This window comes from Drosophila tropicalis, unplaced genomic scaffold, assembly GCF_018151085.1.
Source record: "Drosophila tropicalis isolate 14030-0801.00 unplaced genomic scaffold, ASM1815108v1 contig_859, whole genome shotgun sequence".
Classification (NCBI taxonomy): Eukaryota; Metazoa; Arthropoda; class Insecta; order Diptera; family Drosophilidae; genus Drosophila; species Drosophila tropicalis.
In genome coordinates this window covers 5522372-5535633 of record NW_027173353.1, presented here as the reverse complement: position 1 = coordinate 5535633, position 13262 = coordinate 5522372, and the positions used below count along the sequence as shown (strand labels likewise).

Genomic DNA, 13262 nt, shown 5'->3' with positions numbered 1-13262 from the left:
AAAAGCCAACTTCATATTCATTATCCATAAATGAAATGATGTATGCAAGCCGTGTTAATGAAAAATAATTAAATCTTTGATAATAATGAATTTATAATAAATAAACAAATGTTTGATAATGAAATTAAATCATTTGTTTTCATTTCACCAACCAGAATTACTAAACATCTTATCAATTGATTGACATTCTCTCCAGATCTTAAGGTATCCAGGAACGTTTATTTATCTCAGATCTATCAGTATTTTGAACAAAAACCAAAACCACAAATCGAAAATTTATTTCAGATATTAAATTATTATATTTGCCTACGTCAATCAAATAATAGATTCAAGTAAATTTTAGTGGGTACTACTTACACTAGCGATATTTTTACTTCCAATTTGGGTGCATAAAGATTGAAAGAAGAAAACACACAAATTAGAGAATGTATATTTATTAGATCAGTTTGTCTTAATATGTAGGAATATCTTTATAACACACAGCCAAATTTTGAAAAATTGCACAATATTTTATAAAAATTTGTGATAATAAAAACAGTCTTTTTAAATTTAACGATAAGTCTCTTTGAAATGCTTGGGCAGTTTAAAGATAATATTGCAGGTATTCGTTTAGTTTAAGGTATTATAGATATGAATCTGATTTAAATACAAATACATATACTTAAGGCATAAATACTTAAAGGTATTAAGTAAGAAAAAATCCATTATTTTGCACCGGAGAGAACTTTGGAATTCCCTGTACGACAATACGTTATACGTATTATACGGTATGGCAGTCATAATTAATAATGTTTTGTGTTGGTATATTAAGTTTTAGATTTTTCTGGTCCGAAATTTTCGGTATGGCAGCTAAAATCTTGTTTTTATATTTTAGAATCGGCTTCCCAATAGAGGCTCGTTTGACGTTATCCGAATCCATTCCAGCAGGATGCGGCGGTGGCAGGAAACTTGCTTCAACATCGTTCGAGTGGGTTTCTTGTTTACTAGAGTTTTTACGTCTGCAGTACTTGTTCCAGATAATCCCGGCCAAAATAGAAATTAGTAAGGTAGCAATGAAGAAAAATATTTTCCACCAGTTTCGGCATATAAAATCAATGTCGTTCTTGAAATATGGAAAATATTATGAAGATAAGAATAAAATAAACAAACTGACTGCACAAGTCACACATGTATGTACATATGTATATATATTACCAAGTTGCACCAGTTTTCTGTAACTGGTTTATTTGTTTTATTAAAATCCATTATCACTGCTGCAAAAACTGCTGCGTCGAAGTCCTTGAAGCTAGTAGTCTTATTGTTGTCTAGTTAAAATACTTTATCTAAAATTATGAATAAATAAAAAAGAGGAGAAAAATAAAAAAAGATTATTTTTCAATAATACGACTGCTACTTGCATTTTAGAGATTATCCTATTTATAGATTTTGTTAAATTTCAAAATATGGTGAAATACATTAAGCTGAAGTTTGTTGCGTTGCAAGTTTGAGGTTTGCAGATTCAAATTATGAGTTGTTTTGTTTCTTTTTAATGTTTTTTCTTTTTTATATTAGCAAAATAGTTATTTTTTCCATTATTTAAATATTAAAAAAACCAATTGTGAGTTAAAATGAATTAAATTTTCCAACAATCTGAATTGGCTGAATAGTAATGAGCAATATTAATTTTTGGTTTGTTTTTATTTTGTCCTGAGCCTTCTTATCAAAATGCAATGGTGTTCTGGTCGGGGTGACTAATTCTGCAATTTTACGCAAAATCCGTGTGGTTTCCGAGACCAATTTGGTTTACAAAAATTAGGTAAAAGATTCCGAGACCAATAAGATTCATAAAAATTAGATATAAGCCCCATTTAAGCTCACCCATCAAATTGTTTTTGTTTTTAAGCAGGACAATGCGCGTACAGATTTGATAAGCCGCAGAATGGTCTAGAATTCACAATCAAAACAAAAGCAGAACAGCTGCGATGGAATTGTAGATATATCGATATATCGAAATTGTATTTTGTACCCATATTTTAGAATAATAGTGTTTTTTTATTAGGTTTTAAATGAGCGTTTTTCAAATACTGCATTGTTTCTAATGTTTACCAATTACAAAAAACGAAATTCCAATACTTATAGTGTAAATAAATAAGCAAATACCCTATTTAAATTTCCGATAACAGGGCTGGAAAATTTGGCATATCAAAATCGAGTTTGCAGCCCTGTAGTTAGTTGTGCAGCCCCGAAAAAGGGATTATTGATTATTGAAAGGCGCAGCTCAGACCAAAAAAAAAAATATTTAAATTAAGATCTTCTTGGCTTTGTGCAGACATTTTTGATTGAAAAAGACAAAGAGGGTATAGACAACATGACTAATCTGGAGAAGCAACACGAAATGGTGAAACGCAGCCTGGTGAAGTTTCTGGACGAAAATATTAGTGGTAAAGGCGAATTGAAATTAAAAATAATTTAATATTTGCAGCGAATTCGTAACTGAATTCGCCGTTAACTAGGATGCATAATAAAAAGTTATTCAATATAAATATGTATGTTCCAGGTGCCGATTTCAGCGTTGTGGACGAGATTGTGCTTTCCTATATAATATCCATATTGGAAGAGGCCTCTCAGGATCCTTGTTTTGATGTGGAGGGCTTTGTTGAAATGATGAGCGCATATTTTGAGGAGTTTTCAACTATTGACCACGGTGTTATTTGCGAATGGATTTATAAGCTAGCCGGCGAATTGACCGAAATGGAAAAGAATCAGGGCAACCGAAATGCCGTCAATTTGTCACTTGAGTGAGTTCAAAATATTTAACATATGAAATTATTAGTAAACTTTGTGTATGCAATTGTAGTTCTCTGAGTCTGTCCAGCATCATACCCGAGTCGAAATTACGTGCCCGTAACTCTTCCATTTCCGAGAAGGACGAGTTGTCATCGAATAGCAGCAGCAGTGGTGGGAGTGGCAGCGGAAAACGCTCCCAACATTTGTCCGAGACTAGTGACGGCGGCTCTACCGATAGCTCCAGTTCTAATTGTGATTATTTTCTGGATGAGGCTGAGGTATTGCAGGAAATGTTTCCAGATACCGCTTACGTTGAGGTGAGTCACTTAAGTCAAACATATCAAATGATCAACGTTTAATAATCCTAAATTATTTTTACTATAGATCAAGCATTGTATTGCTATTGCCAAAGGTGATATTGATGGCGCCACTCAAATATTACTGCATCGCCAAGATACCAATCAGAGTCTAACGGACAAGTCGCACACTTTGGTCATCAAGAAGAATGTGGCGGTCGATGATAATGAGCTTAAGAATCGCATCATTGCCAGGTAAGAATTTTTAGTTATATATTAAATATATGTGATGAATAAATTAAATTTAGGTACTCGTACGTGGATAAGAATGCCACTCAACGTGAATACAAGCCGGTAGTGCCCAAAATGGAGCCACGCAAGTTAGTTCGCTATCGTGATAATAAAATTGTGTCCCTTAAGGGCGAACGCTATACTGAGATTAAGCGTGACGAAGATGCTGAGTTAAAAAAACCCAAGAAGCAGATTCTACCGTAACTAAAGATGAACAAAACCCACTATAAGTATTTTATCAAAAAGCAAATTAACCACCCACACCCAACTAATCTATCCGCACCAATGACACCGAGAGTAGTTGAACGAAGTCACCAGAGCGATGATGAGGACGATGATCAGAATTTATGCACTCATTTGCATAAGTATGTGACCAGAAAGAGTTCCCCAAACAATATCAATGCCAATGCGAATGCCAGTCCCAGTCCCATAGCCCAGGAACATGCCCAGCTTAGCCAACTTTTAGATGCTTCCTTGCCACATGTAGCACAACAAATAGATGATAAAGATGTGAAAGGATTTGACGTTAAAGCCGAACAATCGAAGAGCAGTGCAGTCAACCAAAATGTTGACATTGATGCCGCACCCCAATCGCAAAAGTTTGTGTTACCACTTGGCACTTTGCTGTTACTGTTGTTAGTTTCCTTTGGCCAATTGACATCACATTATCATTATCATCATCATCATTCACATCAAGTTGTAGACAATGACAGAAAGACTTTACATACCAAATTAGTTAATAATTATGTTTTAGGATTCGCTTTTGAATTATTTGAGAGCCCACTATGGGTGGCAGGCAGCTTATGAGTTTCAGTGTTCCCCAGCTGACCAGATGACGAAGACCCAACGTTAGACTTATGGGACAGGACTCATCTGTCATGACGAAACGCCTGCAGGGTCGCAGACGCTATGTGATGTGAAGATCAAAATTAGTTCCTTATTACGAAAAGGTCACTCAAAACAACTTAATTTGAATCTCCTGAGTCCCACAATCAGTATTCCCTTTTATCTTCTCTTAACCGCTTCAAAGCCTTCATATCACAGGCAAATGCGATCCGTTTGTCACGAATTTTGGAGCTCAAATAGACTTATTTTAGGTATTTTTGTTTAGTAACTCTTATGAAGAAGAGTTTAGTTGATCGTGCCGCGTTTTAAAAACGTTTTAGCACAAACAAATTGTATGAAATTGAATTGAACATTTGCCATATCTGTTTAGGATCTGCGTTGTTTAAGTTTTGTTTCAATTAAATTGGTCCAAGTAAACTAGCAACAGTAGCTACAATGCCAAAAGATGCAACACAAACTAGTCCTCCCACTGAGATGATGAATCCTATAACCAAGACAAACAAACAATGAAGAAAAATAATGAAGATATAGTGGCTACTGCTCGACGATACAAAACCACAGCAATATTTAAATATTCTAAACATATTCAATACATATACGAAACTAATCGATTAATCAAATATTTATATAGCCTAGACTTTAGCATCTTCACACACAAACACACTCTAACCCTAACATTGTTTGTTCAATCCCTCCCATTGCGACAATTGAAAGGAAATTCTCTTGCTAATGCAATTAATGTTTAGAAATTAAGATTCCAACAAATTTGTGTTTTTTGTTTGATACAAAAGATATCAATTCCAATTTTTTATTCATTTTTTTAATTTAGTCTTAAGTTTTATGTTACAACATATTATCTCAAAGCCCCTCCAAAATCAAATTAACAATGTGCATTTTGAAACTGATTTAAATTAAGCTCATTCACACAATCGGTATTAAGCATATAAATATTGTTTTATTCTTATTGGTTACGGTCTTGATATTAACGATTTCTCATATGAAATATTTTCGATTTTTTTTTAATTTAATATATTTATTTTTTGTGATATTAGCGTAAACAACGTAAAAGGCAAAAACTCTCGAATTAAACTTTTGAAAATGAATAAATAAACTATCAATATTTAATGCATATGTAAAAAAAATAATGCTTTATATTTCAATTTGTAATTGTCCTTCCTCCGTAAGTATTTTCAGATTAATTCTGTAAATTAAAAATAAAAATTGTAATATGATTAACAAAAAAAAAAACAGAAATTAATACTAATTTTCTGGCAACGCTCACAATTTGTATGTTTACCAACACTTTTTTAAATGCAGTCATTTTGACGTTACCCAACACATTTTTTCGCATCGCAGAAACGCGAAAAATAGTAAAAAAGGGTGCAAATGGAATGAAATTGAAAAATGGCCTCAATTGCCGATTTATTTATTAAATATAATTGCACAAATTGTCAAGATGATATCCAGGGCATACGTGTGCACTGCGCAGAGTGTGAAAACTTCGACCTATGCCTGCAAGTAAGTAAACGTTCACACCGACACGCATACATGCACACCCATACAAACATTACACGCACACTAGCGTTGCTTCTGGGAGCTGACGCATCGAAGTATTTACATACATACATATGTACGTATGTACATAATAATATAATACATATATGCAGCCGGTCAAGTTAATTGCACAATATTGTTTTGATTTCGGTCAGCTAACTTTACATACTATTAACTTTCAGTGCTTTGCTGCCGGAGCCGAGATTGGGGCCCATCACAACAACCATGACTATCAGTTTATGGACACGGGCACTTCCATACTCAGCATATTTCGTGGTAAGGGAGCTTGGACGGCGCGTGAGGAGCTACGTCTCTTGGATGCCATTGAACAGTATGGCTTCGGCAACTGGGAGGATATAAGCAAACACATTGAGACCAAGTCGGCAGAAGATGCCAAGGAGGAGTATGTAAATAAATTTGTCAATGGCACAATAGGCCGAGCCACCTGGACGCCGGCCCAGTCACAACGGCCACAGCTGATGGATCACACGGGCGACGATGATGCCGGCCCGCTGGGTTCGAATGCTCTGGCTAGATTACCGCCACTGGAGATAAGCAGTGACGAGGCCATGCAGTTGGGTTACATGCCAAGTAGAGACAGTTTTGAACGCGAATACGATCCGACAGCCGAGCAACTTATTTCCAATATTACGCTCAGCTCGGAGGACACAGAGGTGGACATAATGCTAAAGTTGGCACATGTGGACATATATACGCGAAGATTGCGTGAGCGTGCCAGACGGAAGCGCATGGTGCGTGACTATCAGTTGGTCTCTAATTTCTTTCGCAATCGGAATTACGCTTTACATCCTGGATTGACCAAAGAGCAGAAAGAATTTCGGGATCGTTTTCGTGTCTATGCTCAGTTCTACACCTGCAACGAATACGAGCGCCTGCTAGCCTCCCTTGAACGGGAAAAGGAGCTGCGCATCAGGCAATCGGAGCTTTATCGCTATCGCTATAATGGCATAACCAAAATCGACGAATGTCGTCACTTTGAGCAACATGCTGCAATGGCGACGCATCGTTCGACAGGTCCCTATGGGCATGGCAAGACTGTAAGTTGGTTTAAATGGGCGGGTTGTCAGAGGCTGGAAATTAAATCGATAAGTAACCAAAAGATTCTGGTTCAAATTAAAGTTGATTATTATATATATCGGATACATCTGCGGTTTCATTCCCTTGCCTACTGTCTTAATTTGTTATGTACCTTGTAAGAATGATGCATGACGAGTTGAATATCGTGTGTGCGTGTGAGTTCGGGTTTGCCTCCGAATTCCTAGTATGAACAAAAGATCTCAATATCTCTCTATCTTGTCTGTCTTATTTTCCTCCTCCTCCTCCTCCTCACGATATTCAGCTCCTCTGTATTATCAACACGCCGAACAGCGAACGTTTGAATGGTTGTATAAGACAATGTTTAACCACAGGACCACATACACTTCAGTGGAAATCTTCGGCCGCCAAGCAGCTCTTCCTTGCACTCCCCACAAGCGAACCAGCTAAAGCTGTAAGTTGTGTCACTCATCATCAATATTTTGATAAATTAAGAATCGGAATAAAATTTAACCACATTTTTGCTTTCGACAGCGAACCATCAAGCGGCGTCGAGGCAAGCTTAAGTTCAATCGTACCAAGAAACACGCACCACATCGTCGACCCGACTTGCTCCGGCGCATTATTGCCCAGCAGAAGCTACTTGGATAGCTATCGGGTATCGTCGGCAGCTACGACAACAACGATGCTGCCGACAACAACAACGATGGGATCGACGAATCTGGGCATGGGGGGTATGGCGGCCATAACAGCGACGACAGCAGTGACTTCCATGGCTACGATGACGGCAGCGCAGGCGAATCTGCCCCAGATGGCCGCATCCATGACAGCGAAGGGGGGCCAAAGGTCTCAGCATCAACAGCAACCAAATCCAAACGAGGTCGGCCCCGCCGGAAGCTATGACGATGAGGTGCCCAGCATGAGCCAAATTCTACGCAGCCAATTAGATGAACTGAAACAAATGCCACAGCCTCTGGGAAGCAATCTACTAAGCCACAATGAATTAGATATGTGTAAAAAGCATAATATAACTCCCACTACCTACCTTTCCATGAAAACTGTCTGCCTAAGTGGAGCCCCATCTCTTGGGAGTCCCATGGAAATCTCGTTGCGCAAATTCTTTATCAAATGCGGCTGGCTGAGCCATTAAAACTCCAAGATTCCATCCCATCAATCAATATTCACAATTTTCCTGCTTGAAAGACTTGCATCTAATCATATTTTTTCTATTACTGCCTAGCATAAGTAAAAGACAACAATTTTATAGTGCTTTTTCATCTATCGTGGCCATAATAACGAGAAAAATTTCATGCATACATACATACATACATACATATAAAAATGATCTGATCTTTCGATATTACTTGTATCAAGTGTAGCTACAAAAGTTTGTTCCTTCTCTTGAGATGTCCAAAATGTTTATGATATTATGTATTATTCTATAATTAAGTAGGCCAACTAAAGTAAAAAGTGTAAAAATATACAATATATATATATAGTACATATGTATATTCATCTATTCAACTATTATAAATGTAAAATATAATATGAAGTATATTATGAAGAAATGGAGCACTCGTTTTAATAGCCGAAAACTTAAATGACACAATATTCTTAACCGCCAGCCATTTGAGGACTAGTAGATCAGAAGTCCTTCTTGCTATGAGACGATTGGCATTAATATATCATAGGAAGTCCTTTTAAGAAACTAAAAATCGTTGGAAATCGTCGAGTACAATTTAAAAAACTATCTTTATATTCAATTGTTTAAACCAGACGGCTCATCGTTCTAGAATATCAATCAGTATTAAAGCCTTTTTTAAAAAGTTAGTTTATTTTAACGAGATTTCACATTACTTTGAGAAATAATTGAAATAATATTTAAACATATTGGAAGAAATCGTTTTCTTTTTAAGAAGTTTAAACTTTATAAAGGATATTTTGGTTCCGAAAGCATGCATAAAGGATCTAAATGCGTGACCCATAGACCGTTTTTCTTGGATATGCTTGGCATATGTCCATTATTACATGGACAGCGTTATCGATTTTGACACAGTAATTTGTAATATCCTTCCAAAAACATCATGTTTTTGAAAATTGTTAAAAAATTATTATTAATTGCCTCCGAAATACAAATATATGTACATATATAGATCGCAGCAAATAAATGGGTGTCTGATTTCTAGGAAAATGGTCAAAACAAAGCTCTTTGAGACTAGACAGCTTAACCAAAGATTACGCTTGGAAAATGTCTTATGGACATCAAGAATGTAAGATAAAATCCTTTCTTTTATGAATCGTTGGCTTCCTTGGTACAAGACAAAATCCTGTGGCTAGTATTTCAATTTCAAACTTATAGACTTAGGTTACACATGCTGGCAAACTCCTTGCTAGCTCTAATTCCTTCCTCTCCCTCTGATTTATGTAAAGTACAGCCCTTATTTGACCCTGATCAAAAGAGTTCATCGAAAATCCTCCCCCACAAAACGAATATGTATCGAAGGAATACCAAAAATCAGTGCCATCAAATGTCCCCGTTCTGTTTGTTAACTTCTCGATTTCATGCCAGAGATTGCGACGACAAAGATGAGGATAACGATGACGGCGATTCACCCTCGGTCTGGCCTCGTCATTCACCCGAGCAGGTGAATTTTTGTGAAAACGCAAATGTGCCAAACAAGTGCCACAGCTGACCGAGACCTCTCCCAATTCACAATACTTGTGGGAATGCCTCAAGTGAACTTTCTCACGATGCACCCAAAACACACACACACACGCACACACACAAGCAGAACACCGGCTGCTGGTACGGGTGGTGGTTGCTTCGCTCCGTGTCCGCTAAGTGTAACGCAATGTCGCGCCAAAGAGGAAATGAGGTCTACGTCTGCGCGCCAAAGGGAAGAGCAGAATGAAAACAACAACAACAAAAAAAAAAAGACACAAAACGCCAAGCACCAACAATGAGTTGAGATTGGGATTGGCTTAAGTGAGGACGGCACGCATGAAGCACGACTGCCAGTAAGCGAGAGCCCACAACCGAAGCGAGGAGAGCACGGCCTGGTTGGCTGCTTGGTTGGCTGGCAGGCAGGCAGGCAGTCAGTCAGGTCGAGGTCATGTCGCTGTCGTGTGTGGATATGCGTGTGGTAGCTCCTCTCTGCTGGTGGTGGTTGGACTTCGTCTTCTTCTGATTGTTGCGCTGGCGCACGGTTGGCACAGCACGAGAGAAAAAGATCGCCTCTCTGGTGCGACGATCGTGTTATAGGACCAAAGGTTCTACACTGCAAAAAAATGGTTATCGACAAGATTGATGGAAAAAATTTACGGTGCTCTAAAATTTGTTAATAAATGTGTTAAAGAATATATCACTTGTTCGACCTATTTTGGATCGGTGTGGATAAGTTAATGGTCTCCTCAATATGGCTTATACCAACAAAGACTGATCAAGGGATGTTAAAAATGGGAAAATTAGACCCCTAAAATATGCAATGGTTAGGTAGGGCTAATGGAACCCCGGGGTTGGACGTCCTATATAAACCTGGTTTGGTCTGTAGTGCAAAAGGCAACAGAAATTACGTGAAAAGTGCTGATATCAAAGAAAACCCCTTTAAGATATTCCAAGCTTGTTTCATGGTTTACAACAAAGAAACTCTTAAAGTGATTGTTCAATCATTTGGGGAGCAAATTTCTTCCGATTTGTATTAGCCATTACTTGTTTGGTACTCTTAAATTAAAATGGTAATAATAATTTAATATTTATTCTAGTTGAATTTTTCTTTTTTGCTTTCCTCAGTTGGATCAACTGTTGGAATATTGTTTTAAAATGCATAGCATACTTTTTAGAGCATATGGAGGTACCATCTGAAATTAGGGCATACAAATATAAGATATAAATTTCTCCCAGTGTAAACAAAAACGGCTTCCGCTCGTTTGCCGTTGTCTTTGATACAGTTTTATTTTCTCTCCGTCTTGTTGTCTTTTTCTTTTTGGTTTTTGTTTTTGATGTTGCACACGTGCAGCACCGAGCGCCGAGTAGATCTTGCCACAAGCAGAGAGACAACGGCAACATCGAAGTTCGACCCCGAACCGATTGATGCTTCTGCCTTGCTGCTTACTGGTTGTTGGCTGCCTCGTTTCATCGTCAACTTGTGATCGCTGGAGTGCGTGGTAGCAGTTAGGGGAGGATTTTGCAAGTGAATGTGCCGTCGACGTTGCTGCTGCAGCTACAAAAAGGATCAGTTTACCTTGCGGCAAGATCATTTCTTAAGTGACTACCGTGCAGTAAAGAACACAGCAAACCTGAACGCAAAACAACAAATTGAAATATTGCCAAAAAGAAGAGAACTTTTTTTATAAACAACAACACGAAAGATTGTCAACATGGCTGTGGAGGGTCAAAGATTTATGACCAAGACGCAACATTATCGCAAGGTGACCAAGCCTTTGTTGGAACGCAAGCGACGTGCTCGCATGAATCTCTACTTGGATGAGCTAAAAGATCTCATTGTGGACACCATGGATGCCCAGGGTGAACAGGTTAGCAAATTGGAGAAGGCCGACATATTGGAGCTGACAGTTAACTATCTAAAGGCCCAGCAACAACAACGTTTGGTCTCCACATCTGGCCAACAGCAGTCATCGAGTGCCTCAAATGCCGAGTCGGCCCCAATTAATTTTGACAAATTTCGTGCTGGGTACACTCAAGCTGCCTATGAAGTTTCCCACATATTCTCCACCGTGCCTGGTTTGGATCTCAAGTTTGGTACTCATCTAATGAAACAATTGGGTCATCAACTAAAGGATATGAAAGAGCATCTGCATAACGATGATGAGCCAGTCAATCTATCGGATCGCAAGGACGATCAACGGCAGCAGCAACAGTTACAAGATGCCGAAGAGGACTTGCACCAGGGTGAAGATGTATGGCGTCCCTGGTGAATCCATATTGACCCACCCACACCCACACACATATCGACAGCTTTATTACACTCTGGTTTTAATTAGTTTGTAGTCCAACATCCCAAGTTTTCCAATCATTTCTAATTAGATAAGATGTATATGATGAATTTATATATATATTTGATGTGATGTTCCTGTGATAGTTTTTAAGTGAATATGTATGATAATTTTGTATCTGATCGATCTCCCATAGTTATAGAATTTATAATTTATTTATCATTAATTTAACAAATAATGAGCTTCCCACACAATTGTGCTTCCAAAACGTTTTTTTTTTTTGTCATCCTTTTAAGACCTAAAACTTTTGTATTCAATTGTAATTTATGCTTTAAACTTTCTTAATTGCCTATAAAATAAACTGAAATTATTACCATAAATTCGTCAAAAACTTAATTACCAACTATAGAGAGATGTCAGAGTCAGTGCCAAATTAAAAACTTGGCAAAGTCTTTTTACAACCCTTTGTAAAAGCGGAGCTTCTCAAGAACCGTGCACTTGCTAATCCCGATCTATGGTTAATCCTGCACTTGTCTGAATCATTTGAACTCACTGTATTCAGGGGAGGATTTATTAATTTCAGAGAGTGGATACTCCGATAAACATAACATAACAAACCCAGGGGACCGAGCTAACTTTGGTCATGCGATTTCATTCTGCCAGGTGTCAAAGGGGGTGATTGAGAAAGAGAAGCTGCGTTTTAGCACATTAATTTCAAGTTTCTCCCAAATATGTCTCAGGATCTTCCCCTTCCCACATGAAAAACCTAAAGAAAAAGTTTCAAACTTACAATAAGACATTTGAAAATTCTTCCTTAAGGTCTATATGTTAGATAAGTTTAGAATTAGATGGACCGATTAAACATATACCACAAACATTGTTCGAATGAAATGTTGTCTTTTATATGCAAACATTCAAGGCGAATATCTTTTTGGCCACTCAGAATGATCACCCATGAAAACCTTGAATCTTATTAAAACAAATACATATCCTTTTTCCGATTAATAATAAGTGGTAAGTCTTAGACTGATAAAAGAGTTTTCTTATGTAAACAGGCTTAATACGAATTAAATTTCACCACTTTCGAGTTAATGTGTATTAAGAATACTAAGCATACATTAGGAACGTAATGTCTAAAAAAATTAAACAAATAAGGGAATGTAATTCTACTCAATTCCTCCCTTAGGTAATCTTGGCCCAATCAAAGGCTGTGTAGAGCTTAACCCTCGTTTATTTATCATATGCTCTTCTAACATATTACAAGACCATCGATAGTCAAAAAGTCTCTGGAACGTGGATAGCTTACAGTCGAAAGTGTGTCCACCATGCGCCACTCTGAAGCGGCATCATCAGAGTTGGCCCCTCTGCCGACCTCGACTTGATCGACGCTCTTCACTTACATACACACGTATACTTATACAACAGAATGATGAAGCGGCAGAGCCACACATTAAGCACACTCGACGCACACGAGCAATGTTCCCACAGGATCACAAGGAT

The 13262-nt window shown here is 37.7% G+C and overlaps 3 protein-coding genes and 1 long non-coding RNA gene across 5 annotated transcripts; 3 read left to right on the top strand and 1 right to left on the bottom strand.

The window, feature by feature from the left end:
- Positions 1-541: 541 nt before the first annotated feature.
- On the bottom strand, positions 542-1962 carry LOC137582796 (uncharacterized). Its single transcript, XR_011033318.1, has 3 exons — positions 1858-1962; positions 1195-1322; positions 542-1102 (listed from the first exon to the last, which is right to left on the bottom strand). It is a non-coding gene; the product is annotated as an uncharacterized lncRNA (long non-coding RNA).
- A 260-nt stretch (positions 1963-2222) lies between these two features.
- LOC137581891 (CUE domain-containing protein 2) lies at positions 2223-4695 on the top strand. The gene is made up of 5 exons (XM_068296280.1): positions 2223-2420; positions 2537-2777; positions 2837-3083; positions 3151-3317; positions 3371-4695. Exons 1-5 carry the CDS (start codon positions 2348-2350, stop codon positions 3555-3557), a joined length of 915 nt encoding a protein of 304 aa, XP_068152381.1. The 5' UTR covers positions 2223-2347; the 3' UTR covers positions 3558-4695.
- Positions 4696-5533: 838 nt separating this feature from the next.
- Positions 5534-8377, top strand: Ada2b (Transcriptional adapter 2B). Of its 2 annotated transcripts, none has more exons than XM_068296243.1 (4): positions 5534-5717; positions 5936-6811; positions 7114-7263; positions 7344-7610. In XM_068296243.1, exons 1-4 carry the CDS (start codon positions 5604-5606, stop codon positions 7458-7460), a joined length of 1257 nt encoding a protein of 418 aa, XP_068152344.1. In that variant the 5' UTR covers positions 5534-5603; the 3' UTR covers positions 7461-7610. The 2 variants fall into 2 exon arrangements, with proteins under 2 accessions (XP_068152344.1, XP_068152343.1); XM_068296242.1 differs by having other exon boundaries at positions 5535-5717; positions 7184-7263; positions 7344-8377.
- A 2809-nt stretch (positions 8378-11186) lies between these two features.
- On the top strand, positions 11187-11764 carry E(spl)mdelta-HLH (Enhancer of split mdelta, helix-loop-helix). The gene has a single exon (XM_068297965.1). It carries the CDS (start codon positions 11187-11189, stop codon positions 11742-11744), a length of 558 nt encoding a protein of 185 aa, XP_068154066.1. The 3' UTR covers positions 11745-11764.
- The last annotated feature ends 1498 nt before the right edge of the window (positions 11765-13262 follow it).